The sequence below is a fragment of the Lampetra planeri genome, chromosome 5 (assembly GCF_965212315.1).
Source record: "Lampetra planeri chromosome 5, kcLamPlan1.2.h2, whole genome shotgun sequence".
Lineage (NCBI taxonomy): Eukaryota > Metazoa > Chordata > Hyperoartia > Petromyzontiformes > Petromyzontidae > Lampetra > Lampetra planeri.
Genome location: NC_136111.1, coordinates 3,134,332 through 3,159,302, shown reverse-complemented (window position 1 = coordinate 3,159,302; position 24,971 = coordinate 3,134,332). Strand labels below are relative to the sequence as shown.

At 49.3% G+C, this 24,971-nt stretch overlaps 1 protein-coding gene across 2 annotated transcripts in view; it reads left to right on the top strand.

Annotated features, from left to right (window-relative positions):
• The window catches only part of SLC37A2 (solute carrier family 37 member 2), a 33,413-nt gene extending 10,828 nt beyond the window's left edge, over positions 1-22,585 (top strand). For both annotated transcript variants that reach the window (XM_078594101.1, XM_078594102.1), the window contains exons 3-19: positions 108-213; positions 637-715; positions 2,594-2,729; positions 3,203-3,279; positions 3,624-3,790; positions 9,957-9,994; positions 10,662-10,712; positions 12,072-12,248; positions 14,293-14,383; positions 15,437-15,499; positions 16,640-16,725; positions 17,537-17,585; positions 17,964-18,037; positions 18,337-18,415; positions 18,759-18,856; positions 19,344-19,408; positions 19,771-22,585. In XM_078594101.1, the coding sequence (XP_078450227.1) occupies positions 108-213; positions 637-715; positions 2,594-2,729; positions 3,203-3,279; positions 3,624-3,790; positions 9,957-9,994; positions 10,662-10,712; positions 12,072-12,248; positions 14,293-14,383; positions 15,437-15,499; positions 16,640-16,725; positions 17,537-17,585; positions 17,964-18,037; positions 18,337-18,415; positions 18,759-18,856; positions 19,344-19,408; positions 19,771-19,786 (1,452 nt within the window). In that variant the 3' untranslated portion in view covers positions 19,787-22,585. The remainder of the gene's footprint in view (positions 1-107; positions 214-636; positions 716-2,593; positions 2,730-3,202; positions 3,280-3,623; positions 3,791-9,956; positions 9,995-10,661; positions 10,713-12,071; positions 12,249-14,292; positions 14,384-15,436; positions 15,500-16,639; positions 16,726-17,536; positions 17,586-17,963; positions 18,038-18,336; positions 18,416-18,758; positions 18,857-19,343; positions 19,409-19,770) is intronic.
• The last annotated feature ends 2,386 nt before the right edge of the window (positions 22,586-24,971 follow it).

Here is a 24,971-nt window from a genome sequence, read left to right as displayed (position 1 = left end):
ATATTTTTGTTCATTTGATGTGTTGACGGTGCAGCAGAACACGTTGATGATTGTTCGTGTTGTCAGTGGTGATGTTAATGGTGATGTCGATGTCCCTGGTGGTTTAGTCTCAGCTGCATAAAAACTGCTCAGCGGGGATGGAACCATTCAGCTTTAAAGAGAACCTGGTGTTCAAAGAAAATAATGAAACATGGTGTGACTGGAAGCCATTTGGTATGACAGCAAGGCACATTACATTGGCACTGCCCTGAAACCATGATACGCCACCACATGCTATACTGACACCATGCCACATTAACAACACTGACACCACGCCACACTCAGAGTAAGCACCACTCCCGCACTACACAAACACCATTCCAGAATAACATGAAGCCACACCACACTGGTACCACACTGCACCATGCTACACGACACTTACACTGACACCACGCTCCACTGGTACCACACTAACGCCACTGCACCATGCTGATTACAACACAGCACCACTCGTCACGGCAACTTACACCACCACTCAGATGACCACATCACTCATGCTGCACCTAATTATTTAAGTGGTGACGATAATTATAATCTGACATGTGAATGAATTGGCAGTAATCGTGTTGTTGTTGTCGTTGTTGTTGATGATGTCAGATCGCAGTAACTATAAGGAGCTGCTGGGAGCTCTGGACTACTCTTTCCTGGGCGCGTACGCCATCGGCATGTTCCTCAGGTGACGTGTAGCAGTTTGTTTTACTTTAGTCTTTAAAATATATAAATATCTCTCTTAAAATTGCATCTCACAAATCGCTGGGGAAGCCACAGACAAGCTGAAAGGCAGCCAGCCGGTGAACCCGGTTTCATCAACCCTCCAAGTTCTTGAGTTCTTCTTTTTCTTTTAAGAGCCAATTAATGAGTGTTTATTAATACTTGTGGAAGAAAATCAAGAGCACCTGGAGGAAACTCAATTTCAACATCAGTCATGGACATTCTTAAGCCACCAGTGAGGAACTTTATTGGTCAGAATTTGATCAATGAATTGGCACGGATCAATTACGTTTGTAAATGCGAGGCCCTTGGTGGGTAGTGGAGGGGTCAATGACAATGCATTTGCCATAAAACTACCACCACATAACCTAACACCAAAAACAAATATGGATCATTTGCACTGGCTACGGAAACATATGTTTTATTTGTGTTTGTCACTGTGTGTGAAGTGTAATTGCGAGCGACTGTGTGAAGCGTAGTTGCAGAGCGACTTTGTGTGCATAGTTGCAGAGCGACTGTGTGTGTAGTTGCAGAGCGACTGTGTGTGTGTAGTTGCAGAGCGACTGTGTGTGTGTAGTTGCAGAGCGACTGTGTGTGTAGTTGCAGAGCGACTGTGTGTGCGTAGTTGCAGAGCGACTGTGTGTGTAGTTGCAGAGCGACTGTGTGTGCGTAGTTGCAGAGCGACTGTGTGTGCGTAGTTGCAGAGCGACTGTGTGTGCGTAGTTGCAGAGCGACTGTGTGTGCGTAGTTGCAGAGTGACTGTGTGTGCATAGTTGCAGAGCGACTGTGTGTGCGTAGTTGCAGAGCGACTGTGTGTGCGTAGTTGCAGAGCGACTGTGTGTGTGTAGTTGCAGAGCGACTGTGTGTGTGTAGTTGCAGAGCGACTGTGTGTGCGTAGTTGCAGAGCGACTGTGTGTGTGTAGTTGCAGAGCGACTGTGTGTGTGTAGTTGCAGAGCGACTGTGTGTGCGTAGTTGCAGAGCGACTGTGTGTGTGTAGTTGCAGAGCGACTGTGCGTAGTTGCAGAGCGACTGTGTGTGCGTAGTTGCAGAGCGACTGTGTGTGTGTAGTTGCAGAGCGACTGTGTGTGCGTAGTTGCAGAGTGACTGTGTGTGCGTAGTTGCAGAGCGACTGTGTGTGCGTAGTTGCAGAGCGACTGTGTGTGTGTAATTGCGAGCGACTGTGTGTGCGTAGTTGCAGAGCGATTGTGTGTGCGTAGTTGCAGAGCGACTGTGTGTGTGTAGTTGCAGAGCGACTGTGTGTGCGTAGTTGCAGAGCGACTGTGTGTGCGTAGTTGCAGAGTGACTGTGTGTGCATAGTTGCAGAGCGACTGTGTGTGCGTAGTTGCAGAGCGACTGTGTGTGAGTAGTTGCAGAGCGACTGTGTGTGTTTAATTGCAGAGCGACTGTGTGTGCGTAGTTGCAGAGCGACTGTGTGTGCGTAGTTGCAGAGCGACTGTGTGTGCGTAGTTGCAGAGCGATTGTGTGTGCGTAGTTGCAGAGCGACTGTGTGTGCGTAGTTGCAGAGCGACTATGTGTGTGTAGTTGCAGAGCGACTGTGTGTGTGTAGTTGCAGAGCGACTGTGTGTGCGTAGTTGCAGAGCGACTGTGTGTGCGTAGTTGCAGAGCGACTGTGTGTGCGTAGTTGCAGAGCGACTGTGTGTGCGTAGTTGCGAGCGACTGTGTGTGCGTAGTTGCAGAGCGACTGTGTGAAGCGTAGTTGCAGAGCGACTGTGTGTGCGTAGTTGCAGAGCGACTGTGTGTGCGTAGTTGCAGAGCGACTGTGTGTGCGTAGTTGCAGAGCGACTGTGTGGTTGAGTATTGACTGCACGGTGCTCTCCACAGTGGCGTGATAGGGGAGCGGGTGCCCATGAGGCTGTACCTCACGGTGGGAATGGTGCTCAGCGGTTGTTTCACCATTCTCTTCGGCCTCGGATTTTTCTGGGGAATCCACAGCCTGCCCTTCTACATTGTCGTGCAGGTGAGGGGACACGGTGTGACGATTGAGACGACTCGTGTTGTGGTCGTGAGAGTTCCCTGTGCTGACATTGGTGATTTAGTGTTCATGTTGGCGATGGTGGTGGTATTGATGTGATGTGGCTCAGCCTCAAAGTGCATCTGGCCTGGCGCAGGTGCCGTGGTGATGTCACCATCACTTGGTGGTGATTAGCGGGTATTGGTATTGGTGTGATGGTGGTAATGATGATGTTGATGGTGGTGTTGTTTATGTGATGATGATGGTGTTTATGTGGTGGCCGTGGTGATGTTGTTGATGGTGGTGTTGATGTGATAGTGGTAATGGTGGTGGTAACGTTGGTGATGGTGGGTAGGATGTTGATGGTGTTTATGTGACAGTGATGATGATGTTGGCGATGGTTGTAGTAATGTAATGGTGACCATGTTGGTGATGATGATGATGATGATGTTGACTGTGGTGTTGTCGTGATGGTCTAGGTGCTGAATGGCCTCGTTCAGACCACCGGGTGGCCCAGCGTCATAGCCTGCATTGGAAATTGGTTCGGCAAGGGCAGGTAAGTTCGTTTTCCACTCACTCTTCATTTCCACTCATTACTCCATGAACTCATTCGCTCTCTCGGTTAGTAGGACTCCATGTAATGTGGTCATCAACCCTCGTTCATTCATCAATTCCCTCTCTTTCACTAATTTATTAATTAGAAAATTACGAATTATTCATTCACTTCCACCATCATTAATGCCCTCACTGTGGCCATGTGTTGTGTTAACTTGTTATAATGGCCTAGATAGGTCTGAAACCCATGTTGGTAGGAAGAGCCCTGTACATGTAGGTTCTTCATGTCGTTTTGTATCACTTGGCATCATAGTAACGTTGCGTTGTCACGTGGTCTCCTTCCAGGCGAGGCTTCATCATGGGCGTGTGGAACTCGCACACGTCGGTGGGCAACATCGTGGGGTCCCTCATTGCCGGGGTGTGGGTCTCCACCAGCTGGGGTTACTCCTTCGTCGTGCCGGGAATCATAATGACCGGCATGGGACTCGTCTGCTTTCTCTTCCTCATCGAGCGTATGCATGCGCACACACAAAGACAAAGATCCCCCACATAGCCAAAACTAGATTGTTGAGGCAATTGCTGTTAGCGAGCACCTATGAAGGGCGGCATGGCATACGAGGGGTTGGGTAGCCAACACCATGCCAGTGACAATGTTTACACACGACACCAGGTACTAATTTCAGGCTGAGTCGACCTAGGGGAGGCCAAGGGCCTGTTCAGATAATTATCACTGATGTTGGCCATGAGCGGGATAAAACTCGGGTCGCCAGGTTCTTAGTGGAATGTGCTAACTTTCGATTTAAAGCTTTCGTGACTGCAGGGATTCATCTTCTTGGTTCTTTCGGTAAAGTCACGTAGAAGGGAAGTAATAAAATAATAAAAATAAAACATAATAAAACAATTCTCACGACGTTTCGGCCACAACGCAAGCAGCCATCCTCAGGCGAAGAATGAAACACCCCAAGCTTGGAGCGTATATTTAAGCTGGGTTAGAGGGGGGGGAGGTGGGAAGAAGAGCGCCTAAACAAAATAATTTGCATATCAAGAGGAATTCAGCATATGGAAAATGCGTAGGAGGTGGGCGGGGGGGGTTCCAAATCAATACTATGCCCGTGCATTATGCAGGATTAGCAGCATCAAAGGGGGGGGGGGAAGGGGGGGAGCATTAACAAAGGAAAGGAATGTTAATAGTATGTAGCTGTAGTTACTAAACAACCACGTAAAAAACTACAGTATAAACTGCATGACAAACTAAAGTATAAACTACATAGCATCATCAGTAAACTTACTATACTCTACAATAAGCTGAGTTACTAACAGTAAGTAATACATGAAAAATTCTACGTTGTAAAAAATTATATAATATGCTTCCATCTAAACTTTATTCTCTTACATCACACGCGTCTATACCGTACTATATACTTCCATAGGCAAAACCAACATTAAATTACATACTGTATTGCTATAAACCACCCTATACCTTATACATTTTTAATATAACACTATGTATTATTCTACCCACCCTAATGTGTATCAAAATGGTTTATTACGTCCTTCCAGTGATTGCTAAGCCAGAATCCATCTTCTCGGTTAAAATTGTCTCTGTGTTTGTAAATGTGGATCGCCTCATGTACGAATCTCTCATGATAGCCAGATGGCTTGCAGAGAACCTCTGTCTTGGAGAAGTCAATGTCATGTGAGCCCACTGAGTTGTAACAGTGATCTGCCACGGCTGAGGTGTTTGTCCTACAGTGTTTCAGGTCAGCTTTATGTTCACGGATGCGGTCCGAGACATGTCGTTTGGTTTCCCCAATGTAACTGCTACCACAGAGGCAACTTAGTTTGTAGACACCAGGGTACTGTATGTCTGGAACCACATCTTTTACAGACGGTACCAGATCACGGATTTTATGTACTGTGTTGAATCGGACCTGGATCTTGTGTTTAATCAGGATTTTGGAGATCTTTTTTGTGACCCCAGCAATGTAGGGTAAGGTGATGGTCTTGAAAGGCTCCTCAACAGGATCTTTCTTGGTGGTTGGAGTGATGGCTTTGCGGATTGTGTAGTCGGAGTAACCATTAGCCTTAAGAGCTTGGCGTACGTGTTTGAGTTCACTGGAAATGTGTTCATGGTCGGAGATGCATTGGGCTCTATGATATAGAGTCTTGATGAGAGAATTCTTCTGGGATGGATGGTGGTGGGAATCCGGTTTTAGATAAGCATCCGTGTGGGTGGCTTTCCTGTAGACAGAGTGGCTCATTGAACCATCAGGTCTCCTTTTGATTAGGACATCCAAAAAGGGTAGCTTGCCATCATTTTCGACTTCCATGGTGAATCTGATGGCTGGGTGTATGGAATTGATATGGTCGAGAAATTGGTCTAGAGCAGGCCGGCCATGTGGCCAGATGACAAAAGTGTCGTCTACGTACCTCTTCCATAAGGTCGGGCGTAGAGTCGCAGTCTGGATGGCGTCCGTCTCAAATTTCTCCATGAAGATGTTGGCTACAACCGGAGATAAGGGGGAGCCCATTGGGGTGCCCTCAATTTGCTTGTAGAAGGTTCCATTCCAGGTGAAGTATGTATTGGTTAAGCAGTGTCTCACCAGGGGGGGTACCCCAGCATTCAGTCCTTGATGAACCAAGTCTTCAATGATTGCGATGGTGTCAGGCACAGGCACCTTGGTGAACAAGGAAACCACATCAAAACTGACAAGCAGGTCGTCTGGGGACAGGGCAATCCCCTTGATTGTTGATACCAGGTCAGTAGAGTTTAGTACTGCAGAGGTGGTTTTTCCAGTGAAAGGCCGTAGGATTTCGGACAAATCACACTTATCCTTGAGTGCAACAATGTCCACATCGGATTGGGAACATGTGGAAAAAATGACTGCCTCTTCAGCTGCCGCTATGTCGACTAAATGTAAGGACAACTTGATTTCCAAATTCAACCGCCTCTCAAACAAGAAACCGGACCCACACATTGAAAAGCTAGATGTTAACAAAGTCGTAATTAATCGCAGTAACAGTCCTATTTCTGAAGGTTTGAAATCCGTTTTAGCTAAAGGACTAAACTTTGCAGTCACACCTAGACACATACCAGTTAATGATATAATTGCTCGAGTAGATGTAGCTCTCAAGGGCTTGAGTCACATCGCTGCAGACGTAGCAAGATCGGAAATCTCTGTAACCCTCAAAAACGCTAAGATGCCAGCTAGCAACATCAGCAAAGATGAGCGTTTTGAATTAGCTCAATTAAAAAAGAGGGATGACATTGTCATCCTCTCAGCCGACAAAGGCAATGCCACTGTCATCATGGACAAAATAGAATACAACAACAAAATTCAAGAACTACTCACCGATGGCAGCTATACAAAAATAAAAAGAGACCCCACCAACAGCCTCGTCTCCAAAACCAACAACATCATTTCTGCTTCAACCGCATTAATTGATCAGACCAAACAGTTCTCGTTGAAACCTTCTGCAGCCAGGCCACCAAGATTGTACGGCTTGCCAAAGATACATAAAGAAGATACACCTCTTCGTCCCATTGTCTCTACTATCAACTCCCCGACTTACAAACTGGCTCGTTTTTTGTCCGAAATCCTACGGCCTTTCACTGGAAAAACCACCTCTGCAGTACTAAACTCTACTGACCTGGTATCAACAATCAAGGGGATTGCCCTGTCCCCAGACGACCTGCTTGTCAGTTTTGATGTGGTTTCCTTGTTCACCAAGGTGCCTGTGCCTGACACCATCGCAATCATTGAAGACTTGGTTCATCAAGGACTGAATGCTGGGGTACCCCCCCTGGTGAGACACTGCTTAACCAATACATACTTCACCTGGAATGGAACCTTCTACAAGCAAATTGAGGGCACCCCAATGGGCTCCCCCTTATCTCCGGTTGTAGCCAACATCTTCATGGAGAAATTTGAGACGGACGCCATCCAGACTGCGACTCTACGCCCGACCTTATGGAAGAGGTACGTAGACGACACTTTTGTCATCTGGCCACATGGCCGGCCTGCTCTAGACCAATTTCTCGACCATATCAATTCCATACACCCAGCCATCAGATTCACCATGGAAGTCGAAAATGATGGCAAGCTACCCTTTTTGGATGTCCTAATCAAAAGGAGACCTGATGGTTCAATGAGCCACTCTGTCTACAGGAAAGCCACCCACACGGATGCTTATCTAAAACCGGATTCCCACCACCATCCATCCCAGAAGAATTCTCTCATCAAGACTCTATATCATAGAGCCCAATGCATCTCCGACCATGAACACATTTCCAGTGAACTCAAACACGTACGCCAAGCTCTTAAGGCTAATGGTTACTCCGACTACACAATCCGCAAAGCCATCACTCCAACCACCAAGAAAGATCCTGTTGAGGAGCCTTTCAAGACCATCACCTTACCCTACATTGCTGGGGTCACAAAAAAGATCTCCAAAATCCTGATTAAACACAAGATCCAGGTCCGATTCAACACAGTACATAAAATCCGTGATCTGGTACCGTCTGTAAAAGATGTGGTTCCAGACATACAGTACCCTGGTGTCTACAAACTAAGTTGCCTCTGTGGTAGCAGTTACATTGGGGAAACCAAACGACATGTCTCGGACCGCATCCGTGAACATAAAGCTGACCTGAAACACTGTAGGACAAACACCTCAGCCGTGGCAGATCACTGTTACAACTCAGTGGGCTCACATGACATTGACTTCTCCAAGACAGAGGTTCTCTGCAAGCCATCTGGCTATCATGAGAGATTCGTACATGAGGCGATCCACATTTACAAACACAGAGACAATTTTAACCGAGAAGATGGATTCTGGCTTAGCAATCACTGGAAGGACGTAATAAACCATTTTGATACACATTAGGGTGGGTAGAATAATACATAGTGTTATATTAAAAATGTATAAGGTATAGGGTGGTTTATAGCAATACAGTATGTAATTTAATGTTGGTTTTGCCTATGGAAGTATATAGTACGGTATAGACGCGTGTGATGTAAGAGAATAAAGTTTAGATGGAAGCATATTATATAATTTTTTACAACGTAGAATTTTTCATGTATTACTTACTGTTAGTAACTCAGCTTATTGTAGAGTATAGTAAGTTTACTGATGATGCTATGTAGTTTATACTTTAGTTTGTCATGCAGTTTATACTGTAGTTTTTTACGTGGTTGTTTAGTAACTACAGCTACATACTATTAACATTCCTTTCCTTTGTTAATGCTCCCCCCCTTCCCCCCCCCCCTTTGATGCTGCTAATCCTGCATAATGCACGGGCATAGTATTGATTTGGAACCCCCCCCGCCCACCTCCTACGCATTTTCCATATGCTGAATTCCTCTTGATATGCAAATTATTTTGTTTAGGCGCTCTTCTTCCCACCTCCCCCCCCTCTAACCCAGCTTAAATATACGCTCCAAGCTTGGGGTGTTTCATTCTTCGCCTGAGGATGGCTGCTTGCGTTGTGGCCGAAACGTCGTGAGAATTGTTTTATTATGTTTTATTTTTATTATTTTATTACTTCCCTTCTACGTGACTTTACCGAAAGAACCAAGAAAATGTGCTAACTGTTACGCTACGGCTCCCCACGCGCGCACACATTTGCACGCTTGCACGCACACATATGCAAAACAACATCCGTCAAGTGCCCCTACGTGGCGGTGACATCGTTAGTGTGGAATGTTCGCGGGCAGGGATTCCCAGGACACACCACCCAGGTGCTTCAGGTTCGACAAAGATGACTGGGCAGATCCACCACCTGTGCTCACCACTCTATGTCCAAGAACAAACGTTGGGTCCAGACAACTTACTTGTAAAGAAGCAATAATAGAAAATTTGGGTGAAGCACCCATTTTGTAAAAGCATCCATTTCCAGGGTGAATCCGTTCTGGCTGTGAACAGCGCACACCAGGAGGCTACACTGTGAACAAACCCGTTTGTCTGCTTTTACAATTCGTGAAAAGCACGCGATACATTTGTGCAGGAGTAGTAAAAAAAAAGGTTCATTTGAATTTGTTACCATCGAGCCTGTAACTGACTGCATCATTTGAGGACAGAAAGAGAATGTGTTGTGATGAATTGATTCATGAATTAAATCGGTTCTTATCCTCGCATATCATTTGTAACATTTGGTAGATGAGTATTAGATTTTGTTTACAATACATAAGCTTCAGACTAATGGAACAAACACGACTGAACAAACGAGACAGAGAAGGTACGAACGAGACAAAACGGAGTCAATGTTCACATTATTTATTCAAATTAGTCCAATCATTTGGAGGAGGGCTGAGTGGTTACGCGCTTATGTTACAGACAAAAGACACAAATCCCCCACATAGCATTTAACAGACAGTTGGGGAAAGTTCCGTATGCGAGCACCTCTGAAAGGCCGGCATGGCACACGAGGGGGTGGTGGCCAGCACCACTCCCAACCGGCTTTGTCTCCCCATTGCTGTTGTTTACACTTACCGCACTGGGTACTCATTTAAGGCTGAGTCGACCTAGAAGAGGGGCCCAGGACTGGTTCAAAGATCCGCCACTATTATTGTTAACGAGCGGGAATTGAACTCGGGTCGCCTTGTCCGTAGCGCAGATGAACACGTACAAACATATCTCCATGTTTATATGCACGTCGATGTGTCTGCCTGGTTACAGATCCAGAGGATGTTGGATGCAGCCCTCCTCAGCATCACGTGAGTGAGCGCGGTTACAGGGCACGGCAACATGGAAACACGCTGGGATGAAAGCCCTGTGCTGTACATGAGCACCGATTCTTTTTTTAGGGTCCAAATTTGTCACACTTTCAAATTACCCGCATATTACTCAATTCGGAATATACATAGCAATCACGACCCTCCAACCGGCATACTAATGAACCAAGCCACTTTTGTAAAAGAGAATTAATCCTGGTATACGTTTGTAAATTCTCGTAGAAACTCAAGACTCTTCTTTATCAGGAGGATCTTTATACGTTTTTGCACGAGTGGGCAATGTTTGGACAATATCAGTTACCTTGCATTCTTCTTCCGCTGTGGGAGGAAACCAGACAACCCAAAAACATTCAAACGCCACGAAGAAAGGCACTCGAGTCGGGCATTGAACCCAGGACGTTCTTAATGTGAGACGCACGCTTTACCCCTGTGCCACCCTGCTGCCCTATTCAGCGTGTGTGATGGTGATGGCGGTGAGGTTTGTGAGTGTAATTTTAGTGCGGTAACACTGTTGGTGATGGCATTGTTCATATGTAGATGGTGGCGACGATATTTTATTGCGTTAGAGTAGACGTCGCCAAGAGAGTTGTCGCGATGATTGTCACGGTGATGCTAACGGTGGTGGTGGTGGCGATGTGTTGATGTTTAGATGCGTGTCCTGGCATCAGTGGAGAGTCAAGGGAACCCGGCTGTACCTCAGGTGAAAGAACAGAAGCCGAATATCACCTCTTCACGTCCTGTCCTTGTGTGTTCCCTTTTGTCACTATGTCCACTCGTCTCTCTTGCTATCTCAACAATGGTCTGCATTTAATATATCTTAATGTGTTCAATTCTTGTATATCCTGGTGTTTTCTCATGTGTCCTTGTGTTGTCATGTTGTGTCTTTCCACATCCCCTCATGCGTCCGTGTGTTCAGTCATGATGTCTCCCCTTATCATTGTCTCCTTGCGCCCTCGTACGTTTCCTCGTGTCTCTTCAGCTCCTGTCTTGGCATCTATTGTTTTTTCTAAGTGAAGCCTGGATTACAAAAGCGTCTTAAGAGTAGTAAAACAAATGCACAAGTATTGTCAAGTTTTCATTCCAAATGTAAATGCCAGATCAATGGAAGCATTTAACGATGGTGAAAAATATAAAAATCAGAAATATGTATTAAATAATATTGACCAGAAGAGATAGAAAACAGCGATCAAAGTCAACCTCATTGTCCAAGCAATTAATCAAATTTCATCTTTTAAAAAACCACCATATGATAGGGAACAATTGTTAAATGTTAAAGAGACGCTCCTGGATCCTGAAGCATCGATAATAAATCTGTTGTTCACGTATTCTCAAGATTGAATCATGTTCTGGAAAGTAAAACGCATCCACTGGTACTTTTGGTTCATATATGTATGTTTTAAACATCAACGTTTACACATGTAAATAAGGGTAAGCGCACAGTAATATTGCACAGCGTGAGAATTAGAGTAGCCGGTACGGAAAACACGGAAACTGGCGTTGTGTTGTCTTACACGCGGTGCACAGCGCTAGCCACTCGTCTCAACACCGTGACAGTAACGGTCAGTTTAGTTTCAGTAGCGGTCAAAGTAGACAAAAGCAGAACTCTGTTCTGTGCCTCCACATGTAAGGGAAATATATATTGAGTCTATGTGCAGTGCCATTGTAGGGTTTCTCTCTAGTCATTTGCTCCACCTGATGACGGGCGCCTGTGTTGTGCCCGAAATGTCGTGATTTAATTTAGTTATTTTCATTTTTATTATTTTTATTTTCACCTACGTGACTTTACCGAAAGAACCAAAGAGTATTGCTCCATTCTGTTTGGCGGACTTAGTGGCACGGACTGCATTTGTAGCTTCCACGTGCAGGTGGCAGGTTTCAAGCCACGTAGTGGATTGTAAGTCACACCGCCAACCTTTTCGTGAAAATAATAGAGAAAATGTTTGTCTTTGTGATTCGGAGCATTTGATAAAATGTCAGCACGGGACAAAGGGGGATGTCCTTGCGCGTCTCGGGTTGCGACGGTGAGTCGAGCGTACGTGACGGAGTTCCCGTGTCTCAGGACGGGGACCGTGAACCCCTCCTCGCCCCCATCTCCGGGATTAACGAGGAGACGTCAATCACCAGCCTCCACGCGGGGGGGGCACTTCCGGGGGGGGCCAGCGACGGCGGGGAGGGGGGCGCCCGGGGAGGGGGGGCTCCCCGGGCCATCAGCTTCATGGGCGCCCTGAGGATTCCGGTGAGGAGACCTCGCATCGCTCACCCTCCCTCGCCTCATCCGCACTCGCCTCATCCACCCTCACCTCACCCTCCCTCATCTCACCCTCCCTCACCTCACCCACCCTCACCTCACCCACCCTCACCTCACCCACCCTCGCCTCATCCGCACTCGCCTCATCCACCCTCACCTCATCCACCCTCACCTCACCCACCCTCGCCTCATCCGCACTCGCCTCATCCACCCTCACCTCATCCACCCTCGCCTCACCCTCCCTCGCCTCATCCGCACTCGCCTCATCCACCCTCACCTCATCCACCCTCGCCTCACCCTCCCTCGCCTCATCCGCACTCGCCTCATCCACCCTCACCTCACCCTCCCTCACCTCACCCACCCTCACCTCACCCACCCTCACCTCACCCTCCCTCACCTCACCCACCCTCGCCTCATCCGCACTCGCCTCATCCACCCTCACCTCATCCACCCTCGCCTCACCCTCCCTCGCCTCATCCGCACTCGCCTCATTCACCCTCACCTCATCCACCCTCGCCTCACCCTCCCTCGCCTCATCCGCACTCGCCTCATCCACCCTCACCTCACCCTCCCTCACCTCACCCTCCCTCACCTCACCCTCCCTCACCTCACCCACCCTCACCTCACCCACCCTCACCTCATCCACCCTCGCCTCACCCTCCCTCGCCTCATCCGCACTCGCCTCATCTACCCTCACCTCATCCACCCTCGCCTCACCCTCCCTCGCCTCATCCGCACTCGCCTCATCCACCCTCACCTCACCCTCCCTCACCTCACCCTCCCTCACCTCACCCACCCTCATCTCACCCACCCTCACCTCACCCTCCCTCACCTCACCCACCCTCGCCTCATCCGCACTCGCCTCATCCACCCTCACCTCATCCACCCTCGCCTCACCCTCCCTCGCCTCATCCGCACTCGCCTCATTCACCCTCACCTCATCCACCCTCGCCTCACCCTCCCTCGCCTCATCCGCACTCGCCTCATCCACCCTCACCTCACCCTCCCTCACCTCACCCTCCCTCACCTCACCCACCCTCACCTCACCCACCCTCACCTCACCCTCCCTCACCTCACCCTCCCTCGCCTCATCCGCACTCGCCTCATCCACCCTCACCTCATCCACCCTCGCCTCACCCTCCCTCGCCTCATCCGCACTCGCCTCATCCACCCTCACCTCATCCACCCTCGCCTCACCCTCCCTCGCCTCATCCGCACTTGCCTCATCCACCCTCACCTCACCCTCCCTCACCTCACCCTCCCTCACCTCACCCACCCTCACCTCACCCTCCCTCACCTCACCCTCCCTCACCTCACCCACCCTCACCTCACCCACTCTCACCTCACCCACCCTTGCCTCATCCACACTCGCCTGACCCACCCTCACCTCACCCACCCTCACCTCACCCACCCTCACCTCACCCACCCTCACCTCACCCACCCTCACCTCACCCACCCTCACCTCACCCTCCCTCACCTCACCCACCCTCGCCTCATCCGCACTCGCCTCACCCATCCTCACCTCACCCTCCCTCACCTCACCCACCCTCACCTCACCCACTCTCACCTCACCCACCCTCGCCTCATCCGCACTCGCCTCACCCATCCTCACCTCACCCTCCCTCACCTCACCCACCCTCACCTCACCCACTCTCACCTCACCCACCCTCGCCTCATCCGCACTCGCCTCACCCATCCTCACCTCACCCACACTCACCTCACCCACCCTCGCCTCACCAACCCTCACCTCACCCACCATCACCTCACCCACCTTCACCCACCCACAATCACCTCACCCACACACTCACCCACACTCACCTCACCCTCCCTCACCTCACCCTCCCTCACCTCACCCTCACCTCACCCACCCTCATCTCACCCACCTTCACCCACCCACAATCACCTCCGCCACGCTGAAGTCACCCTTGCTTTCGTATCATCCTCGAATCGCCCCACATTGTCCACCTTCGCGTTACCCCTCGAGTCACCCTGGCATCGTGCTCGGTGGTTGTCTCTCTCCGCGTTTGTGCAGGGCGTCATCGAGTTCTCCCTCTGCCTCCTCTTCTCCAAACTCGTGAGCTACACCTTCCTCTACTGGCTGCCCCTCTACATCTCCAGCCAAGGTGCAGCCTCACGGGCTCGCACTCGCACACCCGCATGCCGTCTTGCATACCAACGGCGCTTGCATTTATACACTCGCACACATACTACCAACAACCGCCATTCGCCACTAAGTGGCGGTGACCTCACCACGGCGCTTACGCCAGGTTACGTGCACTTTAAGGCCACGTGACGTGTCGAACGCCTGCTGGCAGGAGGTCACGGGAAAAGACCCAGCAGGTCCCACGGGTTCACTGACTGAGATGACTGGCCGATGCACCAGCTGTGCCCACCTACTATCCCAACTTGCAACCACACGCAACAACAACTACCGTTCGCCACTAAGTGGCGGTGACGTCACCACGGCGCTTGTGCTAGGCTAGGTTGCCTTTGAGGCTATTCGCAGTGTCGAAGACTCGCTGGCAAGTGGTAAACGGGGCAGCCCCCAGGTGTTTTGGGTGAAATTATTATAACGTCTGCATTGCGCACAGTGCCAACTTGCTGTGTTTTAGACACCCGGTGCTGTGCTCACTTTTTGTGAGCGTCTCTCATTCCGCTTTGCATCATTGCTAGGGAGTGGCTGCTTTCAACTGCCCAGTAGCATCTATCACAAACTCCCTCCAGAGAAAGCCGATGTTGATATCACTGGCACCAGTTGTCGGTAAGACCGCTCAACTCCTTGTTTCCTGTACCACATCAACCCATCTCTTCTTTAGCCTGTGCTGCACTCATTTATCCCCCTCTATCTGGTCTACGTGACCTAGCCAGTGCATCATTGCCTTCTAGAGGAGCTCACTGATGGAACTGTGTCTAGATCTTTCAAGCATCTGGGCTCCTCAGTTGTTAGTACACTAACTACGATGATATAGCTACACACATTGTTGGTGGTGATGATTATCATGTCAGTTATGATGATGATGTTGGTGATGGTTACGTCGATGATGTTACCACTGATGGTGACATGGGTGAAGCTCATGATATTGATGGAATGTAGAAGTCGGTGATGATCATGTTGATTGTATGCGTTAAAGGGGCTGTGAAGTTGTTGACGTTGATGATGTCGTTTTTCTTTGCAGCTCACTTTGACTCAAAATCCGCCGGTGACCTCTCAACTCTGTTTGATGTCGGAGGAATTTTGGGTAATGTTAAATGCACACACGATACAAACGCAGTGGTGTGGCTTTGTTTCAATTTAAAGCTTTCGTGACTGCATGGATTCATATTCTTGGTTCTTTCTGTAAGTCATGTAGAAGGGAAATAATTAAAAAATAAAACATAATAAGATATAATTCTCGCGACGTTTCGGCCACAACGCAAGCAGCCGTCCTCAGGTGAAGAACAGGTCTGTCGGAAAGACAGCGTCCTGTCATTAGGACGCTGTCATTGGGACGCTGTCTTTCCGACAGCCCTGTTCTTCACCTGAGGACAGCTGCTTGCATTGTGGCCGAAACGTCGTGAGAATTTTATCTTATGTTTTATTATTCTTCTTTTATTATTTCCCTTCTACGTGATGACTTTACCGAAAGAACCAAGAAGATGTGTGGCTTTGTGTTTGTGCAGCGGGGTTTGTACGCTGATGTGTTTAGTGGTCGTTATTGTCGTGATCACTTATGTGGTTGTATAGAAGGTGTTGTTTTTGGAAGTGCTGTTACGTGTTGCTGTAACTTGGTTGTTGAGTAAATCATGGTATATCAACAGGGATTTCGGATGTGTTGTTTGTGTTACAGCTGTGGTGGTTGTATGGTGGTTGGAGTTGGTGTGCTTGCTGTAGTGATATGTAATGTGTTGTAGTTGATGTTGATGTGTTTTGTGGTGTATGTTGTAGGCAATTTACTGGATAGGTTGAGGTCTGGCACATTGCATTGTTGATATGTTGTAGTGGTTGTTGTTGTGTTAGTATTTGTGAACCTTGCAGGGTGATGCTCTAATCTCTGATGTGGTTGTTGTGGTTAGTGCAATGCAGTAGATATAGGTGATGTTCTATGATGATATGGCCGTTGTCGGTGGTGTCTTGATGTTGTGGTGTCTGATATCGTCATAGTTTTGTGTTGTTGTAGGTGGTGTCTTGATGTGGTGATGTTTGATATTGTCAGGGTTTCTGTAGTTGTAGGTGATGTCTTGATGTGGGGGTGTCTGATATTGTCAGGGTTTTATTAGTTGTAGGTAGTGTCTTGGTGTGTTGGTGTCTGATAGCGTCACGGTTTCTGTAGTTGTAGGTGATGCTCTTGCTTGGTCATGTCTGACGATGCGGTGGTTTGTTGCGCCGGTTGTGGTTGCAGGTGGGATCCTCGCTGGGGTGGTGTCGGACGCGATTGGGGGCCGTGCCACCACCTGCGGTGTGATGCTTCTGCTTGCGGCGCCCATGGTAACACCCCCGATGACACCGCCGCTGAAAGCCACAGCGACATTACACGCGGCACTCGCAGTCATCATAAACCCACGTTTTGTCCTCATAAGGGCTCATCAGTGAGCCACAACAACAACAACGGCCGCCTTTCGCCACGAATTGCAAGTCAACATCTCCGTCATGATGATAACCACAGCGCCACCCAGTGGTCAATTGCGAAAATATTGGAGAAAAAAAATTTCGTTTACCGATTGTCGGGATTCGTGTGCCCAACGATGTGGATTTCCTTTTGTAAAACCGTGTTGGTTGAAGTTTTGAAAACTTTTAATTACATTGTGAACACTTTATTTTTACTCTTGTATGGCGGTACATAGAGTATATATTGGGCATGTCATTGAGCCAACATTAATGTGTTTCTTTACAATGGGATAGATGCACGCGGTGGTGTCGTGTTATCAATGGACCGCGCTGCCGATGAGATAACTGTTACAGGAAAGGTTGAGGAAAAAACCCCATTCACTACCTGATGGCACCCTTCCACGTACCTGCCCCGACATACAGCGCAGGATACCCTCGCAAGGTCACGTCTTAAAATAGAAACGCCTCAAAATACAAACGCCTCGACCCATACCCGGCTCCCCTACGATGGGAAACCAAAAAGCTATATTTAACATGAAGTTAACGTTTTTTTTATTTTTTGAGGGATACGACTTGAGCCGCGGTATATCCGAACGCGTGTTGTCGTGAGCCACCTTGGATCGGGCTGTTACTGCAATTGAAATGTGAATCATTGCTTTGCTTCACGTGGTGTTGAATGTTTCTCTTTTAGCTGTTTGTCTACAACAGCGTCGGGTACCAGAACATGCCGACCACCATAGGTAAGACCATCAACGTCACCATCAGCATTATTACCATCATCATCACCACCACCCTTGCCGTCATCACCATGATAAACTCCACGATCACCACCACTACCGCCATTAAAACCAACACTACCAGCACCACCACCACTTTTTATTTTGTTGCTTTATTGTGGCGGTGGTGGTTGTAGTCGACATGCTGGTTCTCTGTGCATTGGTTTTATTTTTTATTTAAGTTATGGTCGTCGTGGTGTACATGCTGGTGCTGTGGGTGTCGTGGATTTTAGGTGGTTGCAAGTTTTTTTTGTTAAAACCAGTTGAGAACTCAAGGTCTCATTTGCAAATGTGGCCTGAAGTTTGCAGTCTAAGTTGTGGTGGTTGTGCCGGCTGTGGCAGGGATGCTGGTGTTGTGTGGGGCGCTGGTGAACGGCCCCTACGCTCTCATCACCACCGCCGTCTCTGCCGACCTGGTGAGATAATTTATAGTCATCGCAACCATCTTCACCAACGGTGACGAGCTTCACTCTTAACTAAAACCAACCCCCACATTATTCACAATGCCGATCTTCACATTTCTTCTCCGGTCCTGTGGTGGATGGCATTGACGCTGTTCATGAGGAAGACCTCTCGCAGGCCCCTCGGTCCCTGCGTTGTTGAAGCGGTGAATGCCTCTGTCAACATTGACCACCCCCCCTCCTCGTCCCTCCGCCCACGCGTGAACCCTCTGTTTAATTACACATTGCTCGTGGGTGTGTGTGTGTGAGCGCAGGGAACGCACAAGTCTCTCAAGGGGAACGCGCGCGCTCTGCACACGGTGTCGGCGATCATAGACGGCACGGGGTCCATAGGTACTGCACCTGGCACACGTATCGCACCAAAGACAAAGATTCCTCGTATAGCCTTAGCAGACTGTTGGGGCAAGTGTTGTTTAGTGAGCACCTATGAAGGCCGGCACATCACACGAGGGGGTGGGAGGCCAGCACCACACCCGTCCGCCTTTGTCTCCCAGTGGTGATGTTTACACACCGCATCAGCTACTCATTCGAGGCCGAGTCGACTCAGGGGAGACCCAGGACCGGTTCAGATATTCGTCAGCGGTGTTGGCCGTGAGCGGGAATCGAACTCGGGTCGCCGGGTTCGTAGCGCGGCGCGCTAACCGCTGCGCCACCGCTCCCCCTGTGACGCGTGCAGGCGCAGCACTGGGGCCTCTCCTCGCTGGCCTCATCTCGCCCTTGGGCTGGGACAACGTCTTCTACATGCTCATGGGCGCCGACGCGTGCGCCTGTCTGGTAACGCGACGCCACCCACCAGCGGACCCAATGACGACAACCACCACCAGCAGCACCACAACCAACACAACAATCACGTGAAATATACAGTGACTCGGCAACTAATACACAACAATAATGACACTAGGGCACAGTAATGATCGTCTTCTGGAGTGATTCGATTTTTGACGGTCATGTGGAATATTTACCCGTTCACTCCGGGGAGACTTTTGATGCCTTAAATGCGTGATACAGCACAGGGGGAACTGCATGCGGACACTCTACATCGTGATCTTGATGATGTTTCTCATCTGAATCGGTCCCATTGTCCCTCAAAGGTTGCCATAACGACGTACTCTACTGCTATGTAGGAAGCCCACAGTCCTTAACTTGCGCAGAGAATGATCCTCCCCTATGGGAATGTGGAATTTGTGCCACTATCTTAAGGGTGAGTAGGGTGCCGCTCTGTCTCGACTCTGACATGAACGCTTGGACGGTGTCATTACAGCTGCTCATCCGCCTGATGTACAAGGAGATCCGGGGTTGGTGTGGATGCGTGGAGGAGCAGCGAGGGTACGCAACCGATGGAGAAAGCAACCATAACAGATTGACTGAGAGAGAGAAAAAAAGAGATAGGAGTGGTGGCAAGGAGTGGGGTGTTAATGTGTGCGAGTCTACGAGTTTGTGAGTTTTGGTGTTGAAGAATAACCATGTTTGAACTTTTGTTTGTGTGGGTATAGCAGTGTGTGTGTGTGTGTTTACAAAGTGTTTGGACGTGCGCGATTGCGATCCGGAATCCGGGTTCGCTTCGGTCTCTCACTCCTTTGCTCTCTGAGCCGCCGCCCTACTGGGCGGCATCTGTGAAAAAGAGTTTCGCAGCTCATGGGGTTCCTCCGGCGTAAATAAATATTCGGATTCTCATTTTCTTTCCTCAGCTACAAGGAGCACTGAGACGGCCGTTCCCGTCCCAGCCCCCCTCCGTCCAGACCCTTGGACCCCGCGGGCCCCCCCCCCCCACTTCCCCGCATCGTCTCGTGGCTGATGTCAGTGAGAAACGCCGCTTGAGGTGGTTACAACCAAGAAGGAGGAGACTGGTCCTCCCCCGAATTCAATGCAAGAGACGGAAGAAAACCGCTCCTCGCAATAATTCCTCAAGGGACGTCTCTCCAAACGACTTGAATTCACGCATCTCTCCACTGGGTCGGCCTTTCGATTCTAAACACGGGGGCGATGTGGGCCCTCCGTGGCACGGCGAGTGGCTCGCCGCGCATCTCTTATCCCAAATGTATGCTCGCACAAGTTTATCCCTCAGAGCTGGACTCGACAAAACTAGAGATGTATACTGTATATATATACACACACACACACAGTGGATTGTTTTGTGCGGTCATTGTGGACCAGGCTGAGAACCACCGGGTCCGCGCACTGCATAGCAGCGGTCTCTGACCGCTGTGCAGATCCACGATACGGTTCTCCAATTTTACTGTTTTCATTCGTGAAGAAGCCAAGTACGAAATCATTTCAAGATTATTTAAATTTGAAGTTGAGTTTTTTTTTTTAACTCGGGCTGTCATTGGTGACGCTAACTCTCAGTGCGTTGTGGCTGTGGCAGATGCATTGAAGCATTGACGATGGAGCCCCAGTTAAGTTTGGCGTAACTGAATAAATCGATGGTTGTGTTCACCGATTGCCAGTCCTTTGGATGGAGTCGAGTTTGTCTAGATCAGCTCTGGTGTACCTAAGCCCTGAATCGTGCATAAACATTCCGAATTCGCCTCCTTGTCAATTAACCGCCGTCCTCAACGAGTGAAGTCGCCTGATGTGGTGTACGGCCAAGCTGTAGACACTCGATGCACCGTACACACTTTCTATAATGAACCAGTCTGCTGGACAGCACCGATAGTAACGGTTTGGGTCTATAGGACTTTAAACGACGTGACACTGCCAGTGTGAGGTTCACATCCTTAACGTTTCATCGTCATCAGAGATAAACAGCTCAGCACTTCTGTCTGAGCCATGAGAATAGTGAGACGCTTTGTTTAGTTACGGACTCGACACATGAAGGGGAGGATTGTGGCTCCCTCCCAGCCAATCAAGAGGCTGCATTTGCCAGCTAATTGGAGATCTTAGGAGTTTTACATTTTATTTATGATTTTTAATGAGCAGTGTCTTGAGACCCGATCCCAAAACCACAGGATTAGTATCGGATAATTATCTTCTTCGGAAGGCCGTAATTGATGTGTTGAGACTCAGCCCTGGATCAACACACTTGTTTTATGATACGTTTCTCGAAACCTAGCCTCTTGATGCACGTTATCACTGGCTGGCCCGTGTTGTGCTGATGGTCTCTAATGAAGGTGCATGAGTTTGGTGTCGGTACTTCGAAACGATCACAGTGGCCTTGCTGTGCTGGTTATCTCCAACATGGGTGGAACACGTGCTGGACTCGTGTGTTTCGTGTCTCGTAGAAGTGCCCGCACGGCATTCTGGGTACCCGTGCGAGCTGTTTGCGTTTCCTGCGTCTGCTGCTTGGTTGGGGCGAGAGGAGCTGGGCCTCCGTGGAGGATCCGATCGAGCACGAGCGAATGCGTCGTTAAACTCCTCGCCTTCAAGCTAGAATTGACAACAGAAAACCGCGTGCGTCATCGTCACGGCAGCGTGCCACTATTTCGCAACATGACTGGCAATTTGATTCGAATCTCGGTCCGCTGCTATTCTATTGTATAAATAGATGAGGAGAGACGGATGGGATTGGGGCAGCCTTGGGTGGTGGGCCCCAACCACACCCTCCTGTGTGCAGCGCTGGATTTAAAAGGTGCTCGCTAACAGCGTTTGTAACCAACGTTCTGACCACGTGCACATGCGCGCGCGTGCACACTCCACTCGCGAACGGGTTTTAAATTCAGGATGACGTTTACACAGTTCTTTGAAAACTACAAATTTGTGCAATTTCGTGTAGCTTCGTGTTGGTGTGGGGTTTTAATGTCCACAATAAATCTTCCCGGAACACTACACAGGAATGTCACCTCTTTTTGCGTCCAGAAGCGCGTCGTCTCTGCTCCACGGCGGCGCAGCAGATTGGGTGGCTCGTGTTACACTGCACCGGGGAATTGTAGAAAACGGGACACGCCAAATTGTTAGGCTGCAAAGCAGCAGAAGGCGCCACTCGTAAAGAATGCATTGTTGAAATTTCATGTACATAAATAATGACTTGTGTCAAGGGATTTGAGGACTCTTGACGATGTCTGTGCGAGTGTGTGATGGCAAACTCGTCAGTCTGTTTCCCTCCCACAAACTCGACCCGAATTGAAAGTCCCTGGTTCAGAGTCGAATTCAAAAAACAAGAAACAAGCCACCAGGCACAGAGTGAAACACGACCAGAAAAGTATAACGCTATAAAGTGTTGTAAGCCACGATATATTGTTTGTGTAAAACACCAATATGCACGTTTGCCAGTCAAGAAACGTGACGAGCAGAGTTTGGTCGATATGCAAGAAGAACCATACCCGTCCGTGCCTGTGGGTACATTCTACTTGATGCCCTGCTTTGATGTCTTCAGACAAACTTGGCTTCCAGTTGTGTGCAATGTGAAACCAAGCTGGCCGAGTGCGGTAGGGAAAACACGCTTCTGCGTGCAAGCGAACGCCTCTTGCAGTCTGGTGTTCTCTTTTACCGCCCGCTCGGGTACCCGTTTTATGAATTGACTGTGATTTCGTGATTTTTTTTTTCCATTAAAAAAAGTAAAACTTTCGTCGCGTCCGAATGTCTCTGCCTCCCAAACCCGTCGTGCCCCCCCCCGCCCCCACGGGCAGCCGTGTGTGAGCATGTGACATGCTGGTGACCCACATCACTCTTGTGAATGAGACTCATCCTGATCTATCTTGAGTTCTCTCGCCTGCTTAAACTAAATACACTTGCCCACGGACCCTCTGTGCGAATCCGTGTGAGGCTAATTGTGACTGTGGTAGGGGGAGCGGTGGCGCTGTGGTCGTTGCGCTGATCTACGAACCCGTCCACCTGAGTTCGCTTTCCGCTCAGGGCCACCAGGACCAGGAATAGCGATTTATTATATTATCTGGTCCGGTCCTGGGCCTCCACTCGGTCGACTCAGCCTCAGATGAGTACCTGGTGTGGTGTGTAAACGTCGCCACTGGGTCGTGGTGCTGGCCACCCACCTCGTGTGCCGTGCCGGCCTTCATCGGTGTGCTCGCTCCCAGCACTTCCCGCACGAGTATGGTCCGGCCACACGGGGGATCTTTGTCATGTGGCATCGGGGAAGGGTGCCTCGTCTCCCAAGGAGGAACTAAAGCCGATTGTCCAGCCTCATTCAAACACCGCTCTAAAAGCAAAACACTCAGAGCTCGTGGTGATACCAGCAAACTTCGAAGTCGTGCAAGGGGTCGTCCATAAATGACGTCACGCGAATTTTGACGATTTTTTACCCCCCTCGTCACACGGCGTCACAAAAAATCAGACCCCCCCTCAAATATGACGTCACAAAGCTCTGCCCCCCCCCCTTCAAAATAAAACATGCTTCAAATCGCTTTAAACTATTGTCATTGTAGTGCCTATTTAATGTGGCGCTGCACTCTGATGTTGTAGGAGAAAACATTTATTAAAAAGTCTATTTAATTAAGTAGAACGTGTTGTCTATATTTATTTAAAGTTGCGCATTTTGATGTGACGTCACATTTCTCAACCCCCCCCCCCCAGGTGCGTGACGTCATTTATGGACGTCCCCTAAACTGTAATCTTAAACACGGCACGCAATAATAAGCCAACACCAAATGTGACACTCAACCCAACACTACACCTGGAGCCGGTCACACACACCTCTAACGTCCGTACACACGAACATCGCAGTCGCTTTTTGAACTTGACTTATTCCGTTCTGAGAATTCACACACCGTCGTGCGCATCGGCCAACGTTGACACAAGCGCTCTCTCTCTCGCTTGTTCGGCAGCGTGGATGGAAGAGTGAGTCTCGACCCGTCCGGTGACTCGAAGGGAATTAAAACCAAATGAAGGCGGAGTGATTTCTGCTTCGCGTGCGAATTCTATGCGGGGCATCTTCTTAGACACAAACGTGGCCGCGAATTCCCCGCCGCGCGCGTGTGTGTGCGTAAGAATAAAAACACGGTAGCAACAATCATAATAATGCATATTCTTGGTTCTTTCGGTAAAGTCACGTAGAAGGGAAATAATAAAATAATAAAATGTAAAACAATAAAATTCCCTCGACGTTTCGACTGCAACACAAGCAATCATCATCAGGTGTGAAAAACAGCAAGAAAATGTTCTTGCTGTGAAAAAAACTTCTTGCTGTGAAAAAAACTTCTTGCTGTGAAAAAAACTTCTTGCTGTGAAAAAAACTTCTTGCTGTGTTTTTCACACCTGATGATGCTTGCTTGTGTTGCAGTCGAAACGTCGTGAGAATTGTATTTTTTAATATTTTTATTATTTTATTGTTTCCCTTCTACGTAACATTACCGAAAGAACCAAAAATATGAATCCCTGCAGTCACGAAAGCTTTAAATCAAATAATAATGCAGCAAAGCTAAATAATTGACTTCGGAAAGCCTCACCGAGTCTCAAGACATTTACTTCAATATTTGATCATTGCCATTGACGAGCGTGTGGCCTCATGTGGGAGACACCCGGAGGGAACCGGGAGGAACCCCGCGTTAACTACGGAGATGAGACGAGATGGACACTCGGTCCTGCCGTCTCCTGGCCACTGCCCAGCCTACAACACCTGGCAAGCGCTCAGCGGGCTCGGCCCCACGATCCGACGAGATGGCAACGCACTCTGAGCCATTTGATCCCGAGCCCCCCCCCCACGCCAACTCCCGCCGAGAATCCAGATCCCCCCCCACCACCTCCTTTTCCATGCCTCTCCCAATTTACTTCCCACCCTGCCCCCCCTCCTCTCCTCCGACTTTGCCCCACCTCCCACCCTGACCCCCTTCCCCTCCTCCCACCCTGCCCCCCCCCTCTCCTCCTCCTCCCAACCTGCCCCCCTCTCCCCCCTCCTCCTCCCACCCTGCTCCCCCCCCTCTCCTCCCACCCTGCGCCCCCTTTTCTCCTCCCACCCTGCCCCCTCTCCCCTCTCCTCCCACCTGCCTCCCCCCCCCTC